At 26.9% G+C, this 23,870-nt stretch overlaps 3 protein-coding genes across 3 annotated transcripts; 2 read left to right on the top strand and 1 right to left on the bottom strand.

Annotated features, from left to right (window-relative positions):
* Positions 1-964: 964 nt before the first annotated feature.
* LOC111028083 lies at positions 965-5,212 on the top strand. Its single transcript, XM_022306620.1, has 7 exons — positions 965-1,372; positions 1,636-2,006; positions 2,249-2,951; positions 3,607-3,674; positions 3,779-3,976; positions 4,042-4,367; positions 4,437-5,212. Exons 1-7 carry the CDS (start codon positions 1,287-1,289, stop codon positions 4,716-4,718), a joined length of 2,034 nt encoding a protein of 677 aa, XP_022162312.1. The 5' UTR covers positions 965-1,286; the 3' UTR covers positions 4,719-5,212.
* A 231-nt stretch (positions 5,213-5,443) lies between these two features.
* Positions 5,444-11,636, bottom strand: LOC111028076 (UBX domain-containing protein 4-like). The gene is made up of 9 exons (XM_022306612.1): positions 11,214-11,636; positions 10,655-10,783; positions 9,225-9,386; positions 9,080-9,144; positions 8,575-8,639; positions 8,040-8,171; positions 7,858-7,966; positions 6,730-6,920; positions 5,444-5,588 (listed from the first exon to the last, which is right to left on the bottom strand). Exons 1-9 carry the CDS (start codon positions 11,299-11,301, stop codon positions 5,483-5,485), a joined length of 1,047 nt encoding a protein of 348 aa, XP_022162304.1. The 5' UTR covers positions 11,302-11,636; the 3' UTR covers positions 5,444-5,482.
* Positions 11,637-12,165: 529 nt separating this feature from the next.
* LOC111028088 (transcription initiation factor TFIID subunit 3-like) lies at positions 12,166-19,863 on the top strand. The gene is made up of 9 exons (XM_022306627.1): positions 12,166-12,331; positions 15,675-15,917; positions 16,095-16,206; positions 16,301-16,578; positions 16,651-17,528; positions 17,923-18,035; positions 18,112-18,523; positions 18,760-18,860; positions 18,926-19,863. Exons 1-9 carry the CDS (start codon positions 12,166-12,168, stop codon positions 19,068-19,070), a joined length of 2,448 nt encoding a protein of 815 aa, XP_022162319.1. The 3' UTR covers positions 19,071-19,863.
* The last annotated feature ends 4,007 nt before the right edge of the window (positions 19,864-23,870 follow it).

Here is a 23,870-nt window from a genome sequence, read left to right as displayed (position 1 = left end):
TGGATTTAGCCCCTCCGCATTTTAAAATTCTTTCTACAGGTATAGTCATGATAAATTGTTATCTTCTCAAAGGAAAAGTATTTCCTCAACCAGTAGCATCACAAATTAATTTTTTTAGGAGTAATTTCCCTAAAATAATTATTAGATGGGTGGATAATTTTGTTTCAGCTTAAAAATATTTTTATTTGAAACTATCATTGTTGAATAAATAATAGGGTACTTATATGTTGGTTTTAATGAAGAGTAAAATATATTAGTATACTATAAGTTTAAGTATATTTTACTATTTACTGATTTACTCTAGGAGTCAGCACACAGGTTTCAAAATGCATGCTGCATATGGGGATTGGAGACTAGGGTAGGTATTAATAATTATGTATTATTGGAAAAGAAAACAAGTAATAAAACATACAATAACATATTATTTTAATACTAATTAATATCAAAACAATAATATCAATAGATATTTTTTTTTTAACAAAAGAAAATTTACATATAGGTAGATTTTAATTTTATGCATGGGTGGACGGGTAGTTTCAAATATCTTTTATGGATAAAATATTTGTGATACTACTGCCCTCAACCAACAATCTTAAATGAAAAGTAAATGTTTTCATTCTGCTCAATACTGACAAAAATGCTCAACGGTTTTTATAATAAGTACCATTGACATAGCCACCTAGGTGCATAGGTACAAGGCATCAATCTCAAAAATAAATGTTATAGATTATGTAATACTATTAATACAATGTAAAAACATTAACATTAGGTACCTACCTACCCACTATTTAATAATTTCGTTATATTATAAGTTTGAAATAATCGTACACTCGCGGATAATACATAATAATAATTAATAATGTATAATATGTATTATCTATGCATACCAATGGTTATGATAACACCGTGGCAACTCTTCAACAACTCTTGATAACTCTTGATAGTAAATACAAACTTACTGTGATAAAGAGACTCGTTACGAGACGTGTTCGTGTACGATCGCATACCTACTTATTGTATTAGTACTTTATCGCTTAATTGTAACGCTGATTTAAATAAACTTTGATCTTTGAGTTTAAAACAAAACGTTAATTTTTACCGGTCGCCGCTATTTTCAATCACAGAAGTGTACATTTATTACATAATATGTACTTATATATATTATTCCAAATGTTCGGAACACGAAATTTCACAGAAATCGTATTCGTACGGGGACTAGATCTGGTTGGAAACAAGTGAAAAAAACAATTGGCATTCAGTTAATCAACCTGCGTCCTGTGTCTACCATGGCGAATGCCATAATGAACGATGAATGGAGAACATTGTATCTGGCTCGAGCACTGTACGATGCTGTTGAGGATTGTAATATTCAGTATGTATCTTGGTCACATAACTACATGTTTTTGGTTAAAAATAATGACAAACTGTCGAAAAAGTTTAACTTTGGCTGACATGTGAATGCAATAAAGCCATGTCACATCAATTTCTCTGTCTTCAAATTGCATAGACCTTTGATTGTGCGATAGTTTGGCAGTTTGGCTCATACTAACTAAATTAACTGTTCAATTTGTTACATTTCTGGGCTTTGGAAAATGGTATTTATCATTTAAATTTTAAATTATTATTTTTGTTTAGGCAAGTCAATACTTTGTTATCCCAGAACAAAGCTAATCCCAATGTTCTCATACCAGAAGAAGGGATGACAGCATTCCATTTAGCAGCAGGTCATGAAAACTTGGCATTCGGAAAAGTAGCGACTTCATTATTTTTACATAACGGTGGTGATCCTAATGTACGTTGTGAAGGAAGTCGCACAGTTCTGCATATTGCTGTTGCCTGGAATCGTTCACAAGTTGTTGGAATTTTGCTCAAAAGTCCTTACATTATACCAAATCCATACATTAAAGATGAAGACAATCTCAATGTATTTAATTATGCTGTGAAATTTAGTGCTTGGGAATCACTTGCAACTCTTCAATCTTACATGAAACATTCAAACTACACGAGTAAGTACTAAATATGGGTTTTGCAAAGTTTATTAGAACAAACAGTTATAATATATAACTTATAAATAATTGAGACAACATTTTAATATTAATTGTTGTATACAGCAATTAATATTAAAATGGGGTCTAAATTATTTGTAATTGTTTGCTCTCAGAAACGTTGCAATTTTCTTTATTTTTATGTTTTTGTGAGTACAATCACATGATTATTTAATCATTATTAAAAACATTTTTTTTATTAGGTATTTTAAAAAAACAAGTCTCTAATGCAATGCAATCAAAATGTATTAAAGAAAAATATCAAAATTCTATAAAAGCACAGAATACTGAAACATCTATTGGCGCTGAATCAGCAATTGATAAATCCGTTAGATTACATACGAGTAGTGGATATCTTAATAGTGGCGAAAGTTTAAATAGCATTTCTAAATCAATAACATTTGATTCAGTTAGTCAAAAAAACAATAACATCGATGAATGCATAATATTATCTTCAACAGCTTACTCTTTTGGTGATGCTTTAAATACAAATGGTTCACCAGACTGTCATTATAACCTACCTATTAATGATATTCCATCAAAACTTTATTATGATGGATCTGTATTGAGTTCAATTAAATACGTAACAGATGAATTTGAAAGTATTGAAAACATAAGCTTTCCATCTAATAATTTACTGTCTGATTCGGAATTTTTTGAACTTGATGACATTGAATTGGGAAAAAAAAATATTTTCAGCGAGATAGAAAATATGTCTTTAAGTGATACTGACTTGATGTCAGACATATCTGGATTATCTAGTTGTTTGAGTTCTGATGATTTTTTTACATGTCCAGATACAAATTCTTTACAGAAAATTCTTAAGAGTGATACTTATAAGACTGACACTGAATTGGAAGATATTACAAAAAGCGTATCAAGGACAAGTATTTATGACTCACTGAGGTACTTTATTTATTATCTGTAATTACTATTAGCCATTAGGGCTGTGAATTTGTAGGAAAATACATTCTTTTTAATTTATTGTAAAATTTGGGTTCTTTCACAACCAAAGTTTGAATTAGGAACTAACAGTTTGAGCAAAGCCATTAATGTATCGGTTATATAATAAAGTATTTTTATTTTGTGTGTACATGCACGTTTTCTAGTAAAAGTTACTTTAATCTTCAACTTTGAGCTTGGCTTCTGATAGCAAATTAGATTTAGTTGGTACTCTAAAGAGGTCAAAGTGAACATTCCCAGTACTTTTCAAAGAAATGGGGAAAATCAACATTTTTCACAAAACTATTTGAAGTTCAAATGATAAATTTTAACCCAATTGGTCTAAATCATGAAAATTTGATAATTAGGCTTTTAGTCAAAATGTTATTATATTTTCAATTTTTATAGCTAAGGTAATTAAAATGTGTCCATCTTAAGGCCAAAAAAAAAAAAAAAAATGCAGAAATATAAGACAATTTTTTTTTTATGGAAATTTGAACTTTAAATTTTGACGAAATTAGTTATTTAATCAAAATGTTCATAATCATTTTTATTATAGTACATTTGATTTTGTTAGGTTTGTAATGATTTGTATATACTATTAAAATTTTTTTTTTAGCGATTCAATTTCCAGTTCATCAGTTGCCATAAATAATCTAGAAATTTCAAACATAAGTACTTCTATAGGTATAAATTATAAATATTATTATTGCTTTCCACTATTGTCAGTTGCTTACTTAAATCCTTTACATTTAATATTATGCTTGATGATGATTTTTGTTTTTACATAGATGAGTGCAGTAGTAGTTTATTTGAAATTTCGAAAGATTATGATACAGATTATGTTCGTCAAAGTCTTAGGGAGTTTGGCCATCCTCCAGGACCACTAGTATCCAGTACAAAACAAGTTTATGTACGAAAACTAAACCGACTATTACATAGGCAAACAGAACTAAAGCATGATGATAAGCAAATTAATAATTCATCTGGTATATTTCTAATTGTTATTTCATATTGATAATATTACATTTATGTATATTTTTTTTTTCGAAAGGTCCATATAGTTTCCAGTTAACTAAAGTTCTAGTTGACGATAAATCTGATTCATGGAAGAAAACCATAAAAAGTTGGAGTTCTCTGGAGGAAGCCATTGTTTGCGCCCAGAGTGGTCCGTCATTTACATATTTGTTATTAGATCCACGTATTACAAACAATTTGCCTGCCCGAGCTGATCAGATGAATAATCCCATTGAAGTATGGCAGACATTTATTAGCTCAATATTTTACATTGGTAAAGGCACCAAATCTCGACCCAATGATCATATGAATGAAGCATTTCAGTCTTGGGTCGGAAACACAAATAAAGATAAATGCCGCAAAGTATGTACCATTGTAAATATTTTTATTGAATATAATTATTATTTATTGCATTTTACAATCACATTTTAGACGGAATATATTTTGAGCATATGGAAGGAAAAATTGGGGGTGGTTTGTGTACAAGCATTCCACCATTTAGTGTTGAAAGAAGCACATATTCGAGAGGCGGCTATGATTGATGCTATTGGATTAGACAAACTTACTAATGAAAAGCGTGGTACATACTATGATAACACAACACGATGGTTGACTAGTGATCGGTGTAAACTAGGCTGCCATCTTCTCTACCGTGCTATGCTTGTGTTTTTAGCTGACGGTGAACGTCAATTGCGACCAGTTGATTTGACTTAATTGTTGACATACTATTTTTTACTTGAGTATATTTACAATGTTTTTCTCAAATAATGACTATGATTTTACATCTAGCCTTTTTTTTCTAATATTAGTTGTATAGAAATCTAGATTTCTGAATCTTATTATTTATCAGTGTATTTTTGTACCATAATAACATTATATCAATAATATTTTATATTTTTATGAAATTAACAATTGATTTTGTGATAACTTAGTGTCTACAATTCTACTATTTCGTTGAATTATAATACTATATTTTTTTATTATAAAACTATTTTTGTATAATAAATATATTTTTACTCTAATACGTAAGTCGATTTATATTATTATTATACGTCACTTGTTTACCAACCAATATGTCAGGCAAATTACAATTGATATGTCTTTAAATTTCAGTATATCCAGACAATGTTAATAATCAACAATATTTTTTAGTAAAATATAATATAAAATTATTACAAGAATTTTTTTATGCAAAATCGTTAATTTTTTCAAAACAATTTTATTTATTTTAAATGTTGCCCATAATATTTCAATAAGAAAAATAATTAATTGAAAACTAAAAACTCAATCATACTATAATAATACAAATAATTTCATTCTGTGATCAAAAATGTATTATATTGAATAATGAAAATAAATAAATTATTGAAATTGATAAATAATGTAAACAAAATCTATTACTGTTAAAAAAATAACTTTTTACACACAATACACATGTATATTATGTATACAAGGAGAATTTATTCAAGACACTTAAGTTACAATTGTTGTGTAGAGTTTCCATTGTACGTGTTGTTTTCATCATCATCAGAGTTGTGGGTTTTCAATTGATGGATATTAGAAACTGATTTATATGTTGACTTTCTATATAACAAAAAAATAAATAAATATTTGAAATGATAAACTAACTATATATTTTGGATCTGTTTGGTAATTTGATCACACTAGTCGCCTCCCATTATTATCACAAAATAAATAAAAAGCTCCCCTGGCTGCCCTTGCTTATTGGGTAATTTATAATTATATATAATTTGCCTCCCAAAAATATTCACACTATTTACCTCCTATATAAAAATAAGTAGTAGCTCAAAACTTAATTAATAATAAATATACCAAATAATTAAAGTAATTTTTCTATAACAGGGGTCTGCAATCTTTTTAGTATCTAAGGTCGCATTCAAAAATTAAAACAATTTGCTGGATGTGTTGGATATAAATTAAAAATGTTTAGTTTTATTTAAAAAAAACATTGGCTGTATGGAATAGTCGCTCAGGCTTCTGGTTACCAACCACTGATCTATAATGTATTACCGTGTTATAATTTTAACATTATGTTAACAGTAACATCTATTTAATATAGTGTAATAAAGTATAACAACATTATATATACATATATTGATTTAAATTTACCTATATAAAAAAGTCCTACACAGTTCATATATTAATGATTAACATTAGTTGAATAGTTGTATGGATAATCTATTTATCTTTAATAATTATTACTGTAGTAAACAGTGGTTTCATCTAAATCGTTGAACACATTTTTTTTTTAGACGTAGAAACATAATATTAAAACATTAGTTAACACCCATAAGTATTTAAATATAAATATATAATATACAGTTATTAAACTTGTTTTGATAATTATATAAAATATACACAAGTCATAAATTACACATCTATTTTAATGTTAGATATTTAAGAACCACTTATACATTTATTAACCTGCTATTGGGAGGCAACTAGCACTAGACTATTTTTGTTTAGGATAAAGTGTAGGGTTTGTTGAGTGGCATCTCTTACATAGTTAAGATACAATTTATATACAAATTATTAACTGTTTAAACTTTTTGAGGCAACTAAGTGAAGCTGTGCATAGTTAAACCAAATGTTTTATATAAATTAATAAATTAATTTAATAGATTTGAATTTGTGCTGTTAAACATTTTACCTATAAGTTTCAGCAAATAGCATGCAATAATTTTTTACCATTAATTGTTCTTACTTGACAGTTTGTTTTTTATTATTATTATGGTGATTAATCGTTCTAGGAGCTTCAACAGATGGCGATGGTCTCACAAAGCTCATTAAAAAATGTTGAATAAAAGTGAATGGATTGATAATGATAAATTTTAGTACATTTCCAGGCCAAGATTGATAATTGAGTAAGGAATGCAGCCAGTGATTTGATTGTTCCTATATTAACGTGATAAATAATATAAAAATAAGTAAACAATACTATGAATGCAAAATTGCATAAAATCATGTTCAAGGGAGCATTTAATTTAGTCTATAGATTCATTAAAATTTAATATTTAAAAGCTTAGTAATTTTGGCACCGGTCTAATAAGCGACCTTCTACTGATAATTGACCTGTCCTTACCTTTGCCGGGCCAATGTGCGACCAACGACCAATTAGTTTAATGATGATACAAAAGAAGATAATAATACTAATAATCATACAGTGGGTGAAAAAAATTATGCAACAGGTGTATCTGGCCCGTGGGTTTTTTGACTTGGTTGCAAAAAAAAACGATATTTTGGAAAGACGTAGAAAAACGTGACAAAACAACATTACTTCCTATAGTTAAAAACAAAGTAGAAGTAGGAAGTATAATCCATAGTGGGTGGGATATGTGTACCTCATGAAGGGTATGTACATAATACTGTGAATCATCAAAAATGGTTTATTGATCCTCATAAAAATGTCAATACCTAAACCATAGAATGTTTGTGAAAAATACTGAAAAAGCGATATGAAATAAGAGTAAACGGTGAATCTCCATTATTACCTAGACAACTTATAGAGGAGTAGTGGAGATTCCTTCACCCAAATAAGCAAACTATATTTGACAAATTTTTATCAGACATGAAAAATGCTTTTATGACATAAATTATACATAAGTTACAATGAATTCTTACCAAACAAGAAGGACAAATTTAGAGGATACATCATAAATTGATTAATAACCATAATAACTTTTAAAAATACAGTATACGTCAATACCTATATTATGTAGGTTGCACACTGGACCTAAAATGTATGTGTAGGTCTCGCATTTTGGACCAGTGCTGTAAATTTTTGTGCAACCCAGCATGAAAATAATAAAATAGTTTTGATTTTTATATTTACCATGTCTAGATGTACATAAATCGTCGATGATGGACATAAATTTAATGCTTCTAAAGTTTGATTGAAATCTTCACCAGTAAATTGACGATGAGCTATAAATTTTATGCCTCTGAAAATAAATGTTTATTTTAGTTCAATGATATTTTTCAAAAAAATTGCACTAATCTAGACAATCGTTATACCTTTCTGAGAGATTTACTTTACTTAATATATAAGTTGAAATATCTCTGAGTGTAGAAGTTGTTGGAAATTCTTTGACTATTGTTATATCTTTATATGGAACTTTGAATTTAATTTTTGCAGTACTATTATACCTATATTAGTTCAAACACATTAATATATTTATATAAATATAATACACACAAATCACTTTTTACAAGTTCTAATGGAGAATTGATAATTCTTGCAATTAAATTTGATTTTAAAATACTTTTCAAGACATTTTTTAAACATTATGGTATAAAGCTGTATAGATATACAGATTATATAGACTAAATTTGTTATAAATAAACCCAAATTTAAAAGTTTATTGTTAGTGTATTATGAAAAAAAGAAAGAAATAGAATGTATTTTCCAAAGAATTTAAATAAATATTACCACTTAGTTTCTATCAAAATATACTCCTTATTTATAGATAATAATGTTTAGATAATAAAGTAGTATAAATAAAATATGACAATATTATAGACATTAAAATGTTGTAAGATAATAAATTACTTTTTAATATCTTTTGCGACTTTTTGGACACCGGCATTTATATTAGAACTATCCAAGAGCTGCAACTGAAATACAGAATTGATTTTGAAGCTATTAAAGATATATAATCAACAAACTAAAACATATAAAATGTTTGATATTCATAAATATTATCAGTGGCATACTTTCGGGGGAAAGTGTGGAGTTGAAACTACGCCACTGATAATTCTTACAATAATATAACAACCTAATCAGGTGATTAAGTCAAAGTTTTGTCTCATTAATTTTTCAACTATTTAAGTTTCCAAACCAATAAATAAACTTAATTTTAAATAAAAAAATGACATATAAAATATTTTATTAGATATTAATGCATTATAAATATATGTATAGTGAATACACGTAACTTCACAACTCAAAGAGACAGTGAAATATTTAAATCACAAAAATAAAAAAATTATTAGTTTAAATAAATATTAATATATTATTATTCTCAAGTATTTTGTGTTACCTATAGTTAGGTTACCTGTTTAGTAATATCAGTCAAGTATTGTAAATATTTCTGTTTACTGTCATCGACTTTGATTGTGTCTATAATTTAATGATTAAATTTACATCTGTTAATTTAAAATAATAATAAAGCAAAATATAACATAAAGTATCAAACAAACCGGAAATATCCTTTATAATGGAACAAATAGCATTCAACAATTGACGTTTTAAATCCAGATGAACATCATGAACATTTGTTAAAACTTGTTTTTTGTTTATGATATATTGTTGAGTATTATTTTTTTCTAGTAAGTAAATTGATGGAATAACAACATTATTGACTGATTGGAGATATAAGTTAAAGAATGAATTTATTCACAGTGTAACAGTTGTGAAACTTTAAATAATGTACATTATTAATACAGTATATTTAGTAAGTGAAACCATCTTAAAATGTATATACATATGTTTAAAAGCATACTAATTTTCCCAAGTTGTTATTAATACAATTTTACACAATAATTTAACAAGAACTTAATTAAATTATTTATTGTGTATAAAATAAATTAAAAATTAAGATTCATTGTTTGTGAATAAATCATTCTTAATTCACCTAAATCTTTGTGGCAAAATACTTTATTACTAATATCAAAACATATTTAAAATTACAACACTCGTGTGTGGTGTGTTCTTTGTAAATTATATGTATTCTGTTAAAGATATTAAATAAAAACCAACTAGTAGAGCTGTAAGAAAATTGTTGTTTTGTATTTACATTAAGAGTCTAATATGAAAATAGGTAATTAATTAAAATACAACTAGTCACATAAATAATAACAATTTACAATGTTGAAATTTAATTGAAAAAGGACATTTTACCAACATGTGTTGTTTCCTTCTTATTAATGTATAACACAAGGTACAACATAACATATTTTTGTGAAGATTAATTAATTTTACTTTGTCATTTTTAACGTTAGAGTGAATTGACCTATTATACAACTTAAATGTAAGAATATTATAACAAGCCCTGCAGAGATTTTTTAGGATAATTTAAATGGATTATTTTAAATGTTATTGGCCTAATTCGCAAATAACTTAACTCCAAAAATACAATTTTGGGATGTTTTGTGATTAAAATTGAGAAGAAAAAAAATAGCATCGTATGATAAAATGGTAACAGAAATTGTAAAATGAAATCGATGTTGGAAATTGTTGAGTTTAGAAACTCCAATGTATAATTTTTAAGACCTAGAAAAAGTTGTATCCTCATATTATTATTGTAATAAATGATGGAGATACGACCTTTGAGAATGAGGGAATTAAGCCGACAAAATGGTCAAAACGTTTTTCCTCTCCTGAAAAATTTAACATTTTGCACTTACGACCTTTGCAATTTAGACCAACTATGTAATATGTAATGTTGTGTGGGACAGAGATAATATGTGTAGGTACTTATAATTGTACATTTAATTATATTTATTGATTTTCAATATTTTATCAGTGCAAAATAATAACAAAATGTATTTTGAATAATTATACACATCTACAAAACCTCAAACTTATTAAAAAATATTGAGTTAAAATAATAATGGAAATAAAAGGATACAAATATCTTTAAAGTTTTTAAAACTTGGGCTTAGCGGATCCATTTTGTAACATAAAATGAGTTCATTATTCAGCAATTGAATAATATTTGTATCATCAAAAATCTTTGTAAGATCATCATTTCCATTTCCTAGAAATACAAATAATTATATACATTAAAATATTTTAGGTAGGAACCCAATCGATTTTTTTTTTGACATTATTTCTACTTATAAATGATTCAAATATAATACTAGAATAAACTTCTTTTGCTATCATGTATCATTGTATCATATAGACCCAACAAAGTATTGAATATTAATGGTGTATTTAATATACAACCATGTTTTTTGTAAATTTATAAAATTAGTTGAATACCTATAGGTACCATTTTAAAATAACTTCTCTTGATTATGAATAAACAAGGGTAGTAAAAGTGTATGAAATAATATCTTAGAGTTATTAATCAGTGCAAGTAATAGAAAATCAAGTACTTTAAACAAAAGCAAAGAATGAATAAATTGTTTATCAGTTTACCTTGTATGCGGGTACCAATGCAAGCAAATAATACTAATAAATACCTATATAGATCAAAAATGCGCAATTTCGGTCCGTCATTTGTTGAAGTGCTGCTTTGGAATCTCCTTCGAACCATTTCATTGACGACATGGCTGTCAATGTTAACGGGATTGAATATTGATTTCTGTTAAATGATTTTGATGTTTAGGTTTATAGGTAATTTGATGCACTCAACAAAGGTGTGTCGTGAACATGTCCAACTAAGAGTTACGGTATCCACCAAGTACAAAACCGGTGAATGGTGTTAAAAATGAAAACTGTTTTTCTATACTGGATCTTTCGAGTACTCGAGTGTAAGGATTCAAAGTCGGGCACTTGGCTATAGTAGTATAGTACTTCTAATCAGATTATAACGAATACAGTCGTGTCCTATAATATCGTATTTACTATTTGATAATAGCTGGGTTTAAGGGCCAATACAATATTGAGTATACGTATGTGCAGAACCAGGTGTTGGGTGGGAGTGGCTGCCGGCTGGTGGGAAATCGTTGTACTACCAGCAGTGGGCAGCTAATCAATTCGTCGACTTATCTGTTATCATAGGCAATGGGTAACGGGGGTAACATCATCATCGATCTTCTGCGTGACGCCACTTATTTTGTGATTTTACGATTTTAATACATTGTGTATACGATGATCGGCTGCCGAGTGCCGGCTAAAGTGATGCCACTGGATGGATCGCGCGACGGCATTTAATAAAGTAAAATTTACACTATTGTTTATGGCAGTGATTGCTGATGAAAAATGACTCATACCAGTTTATCAGTATGTATTTACATTACTATCACATCGCCGTTTACCGACGACGACTTCTTACTTGTTTCTGTACAGTCTTCTGCAATACAGCAATGATTTTGAATCTCGATCGATGACATCTGCAATATATCGACGGTTGGAGGTAAATCATTCAGTAATCGTGAACAGAAGTTTTGAACGAAATTTGAGAGCACCAACATGACCGACGAGTTTATCAGGAAAGGATTGACCACCTCAGTGGCGCAGATATGTTCAAATGTTGGTTGGCATTCTATGTCAAATTCGACTTTGCAAATGATGACAGATATTCTGTACGAGTATTTCAGAGATCTAGCTCAGTCAGTCAAAAAATTCTCCGAGATTTGTGAGTTTTGTTTGGTTAAGCTATTAATGCTGCAACACTAAATATGGAATACCTATTAATACTTAATTTGTTATATGTTACTTTATTTTGGGTATCTTTGACAATATTGTTATAACCTTAATACTATTGTTGTATTTATTACGGTAGTATACCTTGTAGTCTACAAACAAGAGAGACAGCTAATGAATGATTTGGTATGGTTATAATGCTGCTGGTACCTAATTAATAACTATATTGAGGGTTGAGAGTAAATAGGTATTTCATTTATCCAACTAAATGTTAGTTAAAATAATTTGAAAAATTCCTAGGCATACCTACCTATATTTATTCACTTCTATCAGCCATTCTCAAACTGCATTATGTCATACTATTTTATGTGGCCCAAAAAAAACTCAATATCAAAAATTGTAATTAAATTATTATAGCAGATACAATATCTATTGTTGTATATTATAAAATTATAAATTTATTTTTAACCTTCGAGAATTACCCACAAGGGGACATATAACTTTTAATACTTTGTTTTGAGAATCATTATTGATTAAATCATGTATATCTCAAATAAAAATTTAAAAATATTTTATTTTATGTCACGGGTTATGCAGAGCATAAATAGTGTAGTAGTGTAAAGGTTAATGACATATTTAAATAATATATTTTTATTTATTTATAAAACTTGATTGTCATATTTCCCTTTCATTTAGAATATTGCTGTTGTGTTTCTAGTTCTGAAAGTAGGTACATATTTAGAAACGCCAAGTGTTCCCTGTTGCCTGGGGCTACAAATTGTTTAGTCCGTTTAGAGGGCAGTAAATTTATATTAACATATTATTACTGTGTATTATTTGTATCAAAAAATAAACAAATTTATATAATGTATTTTAATTATTGCTATAACCTTCTGTTAAAAGCATTTATTATACCTCAAAAATGTATATTGTTATCACCAATTAGTTGGAAAAAAATATTTAAGGTCAACTGTGGACCAAGAAAGATGTTTCGAGTTGGCATTATTGACAACTGAATCAGAAATAACAAGTAAATAAAAAGGATTTTGAAGAAATTGTCACCTTATTTTCAAACCTCCTATCTAAGAAAAAGTTATAAATGTACCTATCTAAATTATTATTATTAGTAATATTAAGATCGGAAAAATTCAATGATATTAAATGATACATTTTATTCAGTTTATATTTTATTTTTTAATGTATAGTATATACCATAACTACTTGACTCTGTCAATGTAATGTATACAATTACATCTTTTTACAAAAGAAAATAAATACTTAATGCTTATAAAGAAATCTTTGTGTAATTTTTGTTTAACTTAACCTTTTTTTATGAAAACAAAAATGTTTGCTTACCTTTTATTTTATTGTTAATATAGTAATTGGAAAAACCCTGACTGGTGGGAATATGCAAACTCACCGGTGAAATTTCTGCTATTGTCATGAAGCATAGATTTATATTTTGAAATTATGTTTAGTGAATCAGAGAAAAAAATTTTAAAATGCATAAACTATTTATAAAAAGTGCAATTTTTGTTTAATTTTATAGAAGCATACAATTTATAGTCATTTTTACTCTGATATGCAAAGAAAAATATAACCATGGAATCTACACATTACAAAATGTCAACATTTTGAATCAAAATTATTCTATATGAATTGTAAATGAATATACATTTACTTAAAAATCCGGTCCTTACTAATAATGATGAAATAAACTATTTATTATACCATCTTTGACATTTAGTATTTTGTGCTACAAGCATAAGTTTTAGCTAATATCATTAGCAGAATAGTCATAAATAGTTTGAGTATTCAGATTTATACTAATCATCTTTTCCAAAAAATATTCCGAAAGTTTGATTTTTTTTAATCACTAACCACTACATCATAATATTATTTTTTATATGATATTTCAGTAATAATAACAACCACATCTGTTGTGCATGTGATGGTCACAACATATTATGTAATTGTTATTATCACTGAAATATATTACGATTTAACAATTAAACTGTTGTAGCTAGCCACACTACCATACCAAGGATATAATAAAATGTAAAATTCATAATTGACATATTTTTTCTAAATCCAACATTAGCAACTAATTGAGAATCTATGTTTAAGCACAGCTCTGTTATTAATTAGATAAATTAAGTAACAATTTTAATATGATAATTATAGACTAACAATATTTATCTGAAAAAAAAATATTCATGCATAAGTCAAAAAATCTATCCTGATTACTCCAGTGCACGCTTAAGGTTGTGCTAGTATTCCATTTTACTATATACTTATCTCATTTATTATCTATACATATTATAAACATTTTGTTTCTATTTTTTTCTCCTACATTACTATTTATGTACCTATTATTTTTTTTGTTATTGGTTCAATCTGTTTTGTATTTAAAATAATTAAATACTAATGGTAACAGTTTTTTAAAAAGAAAGAACATGAATTTACAGTTTATTTAATAATTAACATAAATGTAATAAACTGTGTGTCCGCACAGACAAACAGGGTACACTTTATCGCTCATTAGTCATTACCATGTAAATAATTTTAAATTCTGTTTGCGGGACATACAACTAGACAAATATATCATACATTTATATGACTTACAACTTTTTAAAGTCATGTATTTTGTGCATACACAACACAACTTCATTTTTTTATTAATTGCAGCCACTATTTTGAATATAGGATTTAGTATATTGTGTTATGCATATCAATATATTTGAAAAATGAAATAATTCTTAAACTTATTATATCAAATATTAACAAACATTGTCATTTTAAAAAAATTGTACAAAAATTGAATCACCTTGCAGTAGCACTTATAGTTAAATAAATTACTTCAATAGCCGTAAAAATATATCATAAAATATACTTAGTAATTTAAGCTAACAATCTTCGCTGAGAATCATTTTTGTATCTGAAGATTTATCATTGAATTCAAATCTAACACACACATTAGTGTGCTTAACTTTTCAATGACGAAGTACATATTTTGATGTTATTCATGTACCTACACTCAATTCAAGTTAAGAAATGTAGTTATCAGCAGGTAATTTTTTCTGGTTGTAGTTAGTCTTTTCTGTCATCCCCATCGAGTCAACTCTGTATAGCTGCTGACTACGTTTCTTAACTGAACAAAGCGTATAGGAGTGCAGCTACCTATTACCATTTTCCACTTTCCTCTCTTTAAATTTTTTCATATATATTAGACAATTTTTAAGTATCATAAATGCCTATTAATTAAAATATTATAGAAAATAACATTCATATTTATATAATTTTATCTTAAAATTTATAATCTTTAATTTTTTTAGCTGATACCATAGAGCCAGATATTGATGATGTGAAAATGGCATTTCGAGATAAAGATGTTTCAGTACCAGATTTAGTAAGATATTTGAAACAAGTCGGGTCTATAGAGTTTCCTCATCAAGTGCCTAAGTTCCCCATACCAACAAAATCAAATTTAAATATCATGAAACCAGGAAGCAGAGAAATCGTGACCAGACCAGTTTATGTTCATGAACATCTTCCTACTATGTACCCTGAACAATCTGGTAAAACATTTTTGTTTTTATTTTGAAGAGTTAATGAATACCCTGGTCATGTTCATAGAATAATTCTGTATTGTTCATTAACGGGAAAATTTCTTGAGTTTTTACTCTTACTCCGTGCATTACTATGTATTTTACTCATAATGGTTTATATTTATTGTTTATAATTGTTTATCACAGATGAAAGGCCTACGCAAAATGATAGAAGTCAGACACCACACTCAAGTTCTTCATTAGGAATTTTTAATGAGCCTCTAGGTTTTCAAGAATCTCAGGTCTCCAAGTATGATAGGTAAACATTAAATAAAAGACATTTTTCCCATACAATAATAAAAAATAGTTTTCACCTTATTAGTATTTAATTAAAATATGTTTTTATTTTTCAGACCATTGAAAGATAACCTGGTAGTTCACAGACGACTTAGGGAGATATCTAGTGTGGTTATGACAACATCTGGATTCCTTTCACCTTCACGAGAAGGCAAATTGCCAGAATCTCGATTAATGCCATTTCCTAATTTCAAAGTCAATTCATCACATGCATCATCTTCTTATCCTACAGTCCCACCAGAAGTCAAAGGTGAACACGTACAACAGCGTAACAAGAAATTGTCACACAAAACATTGAACAATTTTAAAGAAAAGGGAAAAAATATTGTTGATGGTAATAGTAGCAATAATATTACTAATAATAAAAATGAAGATTCCAAAGTAAAAAAATTGGCAAATGTAAAAGAAACATCAAAACTTAAAGCATTGAAAACTGGAGCCATCCGGGAGTCTAATCAAGGACCTAGACTTAAAAAAACTCCTAAGATCAAAGATAAATCAAAATTAAGTGTATTAAATACTATATTTGATAAGCCTATTCAAGCATCATCAACATCACATTCTAAGTACTCAAAAAGCCTACTGTGTGATAGTGAAAAACTGACAACAGAGCCTGATAAGCAGAAATTAAATATATTTAAAAAAATATCCAAAGTAAAAGAAGATAAAAATAACGATAGTTCAGTACACCAGAGTTCTAAATTAAATAGCACAATTATATCTAGGCCAAATTCTACTATTGTCAGCTCAGATATTTTGGTTAAGCCTGAAGTAAAGGTTGAAATTATTGAAGAGAAGCAATTTAAGCCAGATTTCTTTAAGCCAACTGTTGAAACAAAAAAAATTGATACTGTACATAAACCGTCTATGAAAGAAACCAAGCCAGAGTTGAACTCTAATGTTTCTAAAAAACGAAAAAAAAAACAGAAATTACCTAGTGATGATAATTCTAAAACCTCAAACCTCAAAACCAAGAACACTGGAAATAAAAAGTCAAAAAATAAACATGATTCCGACCTGTTTTCATCCCCTTTGAAATTTTCATTTTTTGGTCATCTACCAACAGTACCTGGTCTCCTGCCAACTGTTCCAAGTATTTTACCACCATCTCTTGCTTCAAATCCATTGGTTCCAAAATATCCTGCTCCTAATAGTGTTATGCCTATACTAGAAAAAACCAGTACAGCTGCTTCCATGATATATTTGCCTTTACCAGGAGAGGATGATTTTGATAAATCTGAGTTTGACGAACTTTCATCTACACTTACTTCAGAAAAAAAAAAAGTTCCTATGGAAAAAATTAAAGTACAGTATATTATATTCGTTGATTAATTTTAAATTTTTAAATTTTTACTTTTTAATCATTTCAGCCCAAAAAAGAGCATAAAAAGATTAAAAAAGAAAAGATAAAGTCTAAAAAGAAAAAAGATAAAAAAGACAAAACTAAACAAAAAGAAAGAAGCGAAAGAAAGAAAGAAAAATTATTGAAAAAATTAAAGAACAAAGAAAAAGTGGACTCTGAAGAATCTAAACTAGAGCCTACTATCACTGAGGTTACATATTTAGCATTTTCAAAACTATTTACTATTTTTTTTATTTTTTTTGATTCAATATTGATAAGTTATTTTTTTAATCGTACAGATTTATACCATATTTTGAATTAATAAATTGTTTTTAGGAAAAAGAACCAGAGCCTGTTATAAAAGAAGAAGACCCATTGGTTCCAAAAATAAAGCTTAAGTTACCAGGTTCAAATGGATCAAATTCATCTCCATCAGTACAGCGAAAAATGTTAGAATTATTAAATAATAGATACCTTTAATTTTAAGTTAAATTTAAATATACATTTATACATTTTTTGTTTTAGTGTAATCAAGCCTATAGTTAAAAATAAATCTCCCTCGGTATGCACTGATGAATCACACAATTTATCTAAAGAAAAGTCACCAGTGGAACGAGTTAAATCATCTACTGCAAAATCTAAAGCACACACCAAAGAAAAATTATCTTCAGCTACCTTACCACCTGTGCAATTAGTACTAAAAGAAGAAGAAATTGAAAGTGTTACTGAACCTATACCTAAACCATCTAAATCAAAAAAACCAACTGTAGTTCCTCCTAGTACGGTTATGGTTACTGATATCCCCGCCACAACTTCTGGAAATGCTTCTGCATCTTCTGCCGTTACAAATGCTGTTGCATCAAGTAATAAACATAAGGTTAAAACCACCAAGAAATCTAAAAAAATAACAACTCAACCACATCCAGCTTTTTATTTTGTAAGTACCTATACAAATATAGCAATATATTGAAACTTTATAACAATGACTTTTACTATGCAAAATATAATATTTGTTAATAACATTTGTATTTCTTTTATTGTTTGCATTCATTCTAATATTATAAATTACCCCTTGTATATTAATAAAAACTGTGTTGTAAAAATATAGACTTAATAAATAGAAATTACTATAATATGTGTGATTTTGTATATTTTGTCTTTATATTTGTATAGGATGATGCTGGAAATCAAGTTTGGATATGTCCAACTTGTGGAAAACAAGATGACGGCAGTCCCATGGTTGGTTGTGATGGATGTGACGCGTGGTATCATTGGTGAGTATAACATATGCTTTCATACAACCAATAAAAATGATTGGTCTTTTTTTAATAAATTGCAGGGTTTGTGTGGGAATTCAGTGTCCACCAGATTGTGCTGTATGGTATTGCCCTACTTGTTTATTAAAACGAGCCGAACGAGGGGTGACTGCACCAGTTGAAAAGGCTAAAAGAGGAAGACCACTAAAAAAGAAATCAATTTCGTAAGAGCTTAGATTTATATTGGTAGATTTTTTTATCTAATCAAATTAATTTTTTTGACTACATTTTAGGTTTAATTCATTATTTATTATCAGACATAAAATCTGTGGGTTTATTGATTTTGAACAAACATACTTGGTTTATCTTGATGGTTATAGCTTATTTTAAATGGTCTGCAGTTAATTTTTTAGTACAAACATATATATTTCTTTCATTTTAACTAAAAGTTAAAAAAATTTGTTGTTTATTTTATTATTATTCTGAATACCATTATTTCCATAACTTGTTATCATTTCCAATTATAAATTTTTTATTCTTTATATATATATATATGTGTGTGTGTGTATATACAAGTTGTTAATTAATTTACATATTATATTATACACTGCTTAATATACTAACTAAAATTTTTAAATTCAGTTTTGTTTGGTTCATTTGGTGAATGTAGTTCAAAATGTGTGACCTTAGAATGTTTGATATATTGTATACATGTATTATTGAATCACAAATTGAATATAATTTTAAAATATTTAACTATCTGCAGATATTATTGACTAATATAATATGTGACAATGAATAACAAATACCAATGTTTATGAGATACATTGATTACAAGGTATGCCATTGTGTTTTCTCAGTTTCCTATAAATCTAACTTAATGATATAGATAACATGGTTACCCACTTTGTATACTGCCAAACATAATGTATATACTATGTACAATGTACATTGTACTTAGTTATCATATATATATATATAGTTATGTATAGTTGATCAAATTATCATAAATATTGTGTGATAATTAAAAATACATACTAAAATAAATCTAAAACCAATTTATAATTAATCTGTTTATCTTATTTTAATTGCATTTTAGGCCAGTTCAGTATAAAATAAAAATGTAATGTTAGTGAATGTTTTTAATTGACATTCGTAGTGTACATATTTACAATTTTCTATTTCACAAATCATTAAAACATTTTAGAAATTAATATAAACATTTATGGGTAGATTGTGTACTTTAAAAAAATATACCTTATGATAGAATTTCAATCAATATAAATTTCAAGGGGAGAAGGAATTAATTCATATTTGTTCATATTAATCAAACATAAGATTTAATGTTCACTGAAATGTATTGTATTGTTGTTAGTCACATTGTGCTCTATAAAATAAGGTCTTATACAAAAAACAAAATAATTATAATAATGTTCTATGAATTCAATAGATGACATTTATGATAACGTTCAAATCCTTAAAAAAAAATAGTTAGGTTAGTTATTTATTTTATTTATTTTTTAGTTATTTTTTAGGTTAGTCTTGAAATTGTTTTTAAAAAATCTCAGTTGTTGTTCAGAGCATTTATAACTATATTTAACAGTTTTGAAATTATGTTATTTTTTGGTAAATTTTTTATAATTTTTGTTTTTGATTTTTAAATTATATATTTTTTGTTTTCTTAAACTTACAGTACATTACATTTATTGATTTTTTAATTTTTATTGAATATTACAAAACTCTTGAGATTATAAATTATATTTATTACTAATATTATCTAAATGTGCTTTAATGAAATACAAATTTTACCATTTAGTTGATCACCAAATATATGTTTGTACTGGAATAAAAAATATTTATCTTTTTAAACTTGGGCTTTTCATGTAAACGTAACAAAAATGTTTATCACAGTTTATTGTTTTCTTAATTATTGGGTTAATGAACATAATATTTAATTATTATATTAATTATTAAATAAATATTAAATATACAATTTTGATTAGAAGATTTGTTCTTTATAAATGTGCTCTTCAATTATTATTAGATAGTAATTGTTTTCTTCTTTATGTTTTTACAATACTGTTAAAATATTAATCTTAGTGTATAACATGTTCATAAAAACTTTTTAGCTTACACAGTAGTTGAATTTAAATTATTATAAGATATGTTGATTCCAGAATAACTGAATATTTTGTTATGAAATCATCTAACGATGTACATGTACATTTTATTAGTCAACTATATTTGTCTTATTTGTCATATTTGTTTACATAGATAGATGATAGATATTAAGAAAAAAATACGTATTGCCAATTTTGCTATTACCTAAAGCTTAAATTAAATATTGTTACTTGACTTAAGTATTTATAATTATTTAAAAAGTGATCGCACATAATTGATTTGTTTTATTTTAAATTATTGTAGTTTATAGCTGAATATGGTTAGTGTTTACCTTTTACTGTTGTGTGTTATTAAAAGTGGCAGATTTAGACAAAGAAAAAAAATTGATATTTTTGGGAATCCTAAATTTACTAATGAGTAGCTATTAGTAATTTATTCTAAGAGCTTTATAAGATCATGGTGAGCCCTTAATCAAACATATAACTTAAAAATTTGAATATATGTGTGTTCGCTTTAAAAAATGTTGTGTCTCATTATTTTCGTAACATGTTTATAGAGTCTTAGAGCAATGAACTCCTGGCAGACTCCTGTAGACAATTTAGTTTAGGATGCAGATGCGTAATATATACATATTGCTGTTAACTAATTTAGGTTTCCCAATTATACATTTTTTTTTTGTTATGTCTATCAAGTTCACTATACATTCATTTTTACTTAGATATTTTTGCAATATTAGTTTAAAAATTTAGCATTTGCGTGTTATGTAATACATATACAAGCATATTCCACATTCTCTGGATAATTATTTAATTAATAAAGTACTCAGAGTGAGCTGTAAAATATGTATTACATTTTGTGATAATTATATCTCGCCGCCCTCCTGTGTCGCCCTTGAAGGCAGTACTTAATTCACTTATCATCTCATAATATGACGGCCTTCACGGTGACAGCCCTGGTGTACAACCATACACACTCGCACTATTACTGTTTATTATTATTATTATTGTATTTATAGTCTATTATTAATAAATAATATTATCTATGTCTATCTATTACATACTTGTTCTGTGTATAATATGTTTTTTCTTGATTTATAGTTAAATGTTACACATACTATTAAATTGTGTCTTAATATTTATGATTAATTATTATTTGAATTTTATGTAAGTGTGTGTTACTGTAAATGTTTACTGACGGTCATTGGCAATTTGTTAATTATTTTCACATCACTAGACATTGGCGAGTTTTGGGAAATTCATAATCACAACATTCACTGTGAATGTTTGTCATGGTCAGTTTCTTAGTGGGTATTCATAACATTCAATTTTTAATTATTATCGCTATTATTTTTATTAATACAAGTTTTTATATTATTAATTTTTTTTATTATTGTTATCATATTGGTATTATTTATTACAGCAATGTTAAGTTTAAGCTATTGTGTCATTGAATATCAACCATCATTCTCACGTTATATTCAGTAGACTAATAGAATTTTTTTTATGTCACTGATAATTTTAATGTAAATCGTTTATCTGAGAATTTTAGCTGACACCAGCAGTACATATTTACAGTAACAAATATATATATATATATATATATGATTTATTATTATTTATTAATATAAATACTTTGTTTTTAATATTTAATTTTTACCTATACTTGTTTTAAATTAATGGATTTTTATTAACAAAAAGCAGATAAATATGTGTTTGGCATATTTTATTGAAAATCAACCATATAATATACGTAGTGTAATGTCAACTCTGTATTCTGTCTCAATATATTAATTCTTATGTTTTATTATAATTTGCATTTAATTTGGAACACCTTATAATTGTAATACCTAATCCCCAAAAATCATTCAACTGATTTATTTAATGATCCAAGTTTTAAAAAAACTTTTTGAAGAAGCAATAAATAATACCATATTATTATAGAATGAAAAAAAAATATGCACTATTAGTTACATTTTCAAAAGTGCAAAGTACATGTATGCAGGTCTTGCGTAGCGGGCCCGGGCACTACCTACAAGGTCTTATGTTACCATGTATGTTCCGCCCGAGTACCAACATGGCGACATTGTACAATTTATTATTCTGAACAAACTTAAAGTCTTGAAGCACATAAGTCTAAACTTCTACAGCTCAATTACCAGGCTATTATTAATCATTAATATTACTATGTATTTGCTTGCTAGTCACAATAAAATTACCCTTAATACCTTTTAAATTAAAAAATAATAGGTTTTAAATAACTTATGCGGATAATGGCCCGGATACAGAATTTATTACAAATTCTTAGATTGTTTGCTAAGATGAAAATAAACTGTATCAAATAAATATTTCTATGAACCCAATATTATAATTAAAAACTTAAATTATTTTGTTATGTATTATTTTTCGTTTAATATTCTATAATATTTACGTTTTTCGGTATGTTTTGTTAAATAATTATTATATAATTTGTTAATTGTTGTTTTGTTTTGTGGTGCTTAATTATTTTTGTTAATAGTTTTCCATTATAATTATGTTCACGAATTTCAATCATTTTTTGTCAAATATTACGTCAAATATAACGTCTGCAAGCCCTGGTTTAAATAAAGCTAAGAAAGTAGACATAATAATATTATTTACCTTCTACCTTTTATTAACAATTGTCCACAATCAAAATTTCATGTTGAAATAATTTTAAACTATAATTGGGCATAAGTAATGAGTATTATTAAAATTCCAGTCATTAAAAAAAATTAATTTATAATTGATAAATATTTTTGTTTTGAAACCCCTATATAAAGGAAATAACAATAATAATTATTTTTAATGTTCAATTTTAAGCCACACCTCACTGAACATTCTAGATTTTTCTTAAATATATAGATTTTAAATTGTTTTTTTAAATAAAAAA

Source organism: Myzus persicae, unplaced genomic scaffold (genome assembly GCF_001856785.1).
Source record: "Myzus persicae strain clone G006 unplaced genomic scaffold, MPER_G0061.0, whole genome shotgun sequence".
Classification (NCBI taxonomy): domain Eukaryota; kingdom Metazoa; phylum Arthropoda; class Insecta; order Hemiptera; family Aphididae; genus Myzus; species Myzus persicae.
The sequence above is the reverse complement of the archived record's forward strand: the minus strand, read 5'-3'. Positions and strand labels throughout refer to the sequence as shown.